This window comes from Penaeus monodon, chromosome 21, assembly GCF_015228065.2.
Source record: "Penaeus monodon isolate SGIC_2016 chromosome 21, NSTDA_Pmon_1, whole genome shotgun sequence".
NCBI lineage: Eukaryota > Metazoa > Arthropoda > Malacostraca > Decapoda > Penaeidae > Penaeus > Penaeus monodon.
This window is the reverse complement of record NC_051406.1, coordinates 45,621,595-45,622,905: the sequence shown is the minus strand read 5'-3', so window position 1 is coordinate 45,622,905 and position 1,311 is coordinate 45,621,595. Positions and strand designations below refer to the sequence as shown.

General features: G+C 59.1%; 1 protein-coding gene across 1 annotated transcript in view; it reads right to left on the bottom strand.

Moving 5' to 3' along the window:
• Nucleotides 1–1,311, bottom strand: part of LOC119586688 (pre-mRNA-processing factor 39-like) — a gene marked incomplete in the record, with an annotated part of 65,208 nt that overhangs the window by 48,923 nt on the left and 14,974 nt on the right. Inside the window, 1 exon segment of the mRNA XM_037935420.1 lies at nt 798–1,144. Coding sequence (XP_037791348.1) covers nt 798–1,144 — 347 coding nt within the window.

The window sequence follows — 1,311 nt, the reverse complement described above, 5'->3', positions numbered from 1 at the left end:
AATGTTATCATCTAACATTATCACATCAATGGCATGGGTACCCACTGAGGTACAAGAAAACAATCCACATGTTACTGGCAAGACAGACTTGGACCCAAGCTACATGGGCAACATAAGTAACTCAGCCTCTGCCACAATTAACCCAATGATAACGTGTATTTTTGCACCATACTGGACAACGTAATGGGTGCCATTTGCAGTCAGCTGCTTCAGAGAAAAAATGAGAGGCTTGGGAAGTCTATAATTCCCCATTTTCTACAATTTGGCACCAACATTTGCTAGTGAATGAGGTTATAAAGTGACTTTTTAGTCAAACCTCTGAGGGGCTTCACTCTTCAATACCTGCAGTAATGGCCAAACAAGTACCACCTGTTTAGTGCGCCCAACTTAAACAATCTCAATGCATGTGGCATAGACATGCATGCCCCCTGGGTCCCCCTGGGTCCCCCTGGGTCCCGGCATGCCCACACCATCCACCAGGGGTTAAGCCTCCCGACATCCGTTGTGGCTCAAAAGCACAAGTCCACCGATTCCCACAGTAGTAGACCCCGAGGCAAAAGTGCAACGGAGAGTTTGCCGAGTGTTTCCAGTGCTTTACACTCCCTTCGAGTTCCTCCTCAGCGCTTGGCCCATTTTCCAGTTCCAGCGACCCTGGCAAGACTTGGGCAAGTGCCTGGACAACCAATGAGAGCAAGGCCTTCCACCATCGCTCTCTGCAGATCTCTCCGCTCTTCCCGGGCCGCGGCGCCGAGCCTCCGGACGGGGCCCTTCTAGAGGCAGTCCCCGTTAAATCCTACCGACTCTATCAATGGTTTCCTTGCAAGCCTTTGTGGTGCTTTCACAACCACAGGACAACAACGGCAATGGTAATGAACCGAGCGCGCAAGGGTCGATTGCCAAACGACAGGCACGTCCTGCGCAGGGGCAGGGGTCTGGCCGGGACGAGGGCCGAGGCCAGAGGCGGCCACCAGGTGTAGGAGCAAGACTCTACCGTCTGGCCGCAGAGCAAGCCACTGGCCCCACAGATGGCCGGCCAAGGCCCACAGAGGCCAGGCCGAGCCTCCCTCCTGCCCCTGGCCGGTGGGGCAGCCAGGGGGCTCGGGGGGGGGCCGGGGTCCAGGGCGCCGCCGCGTCCCCTGCACCACTCAGGGCCCCTAGGACCCCAAGGACCCCAAGGACCCCGGGGGCGCCCTGGCCTCCACCCCGGCGCCCGGGCCGCCCCTCCGCCCCGGGCACGGCGCCCCGGACGGCCCTCGCCCTCGCCTCGAATTCCTCGCCCAATGAGGCGCCCAGGGCTCCCCCGCAGGACTC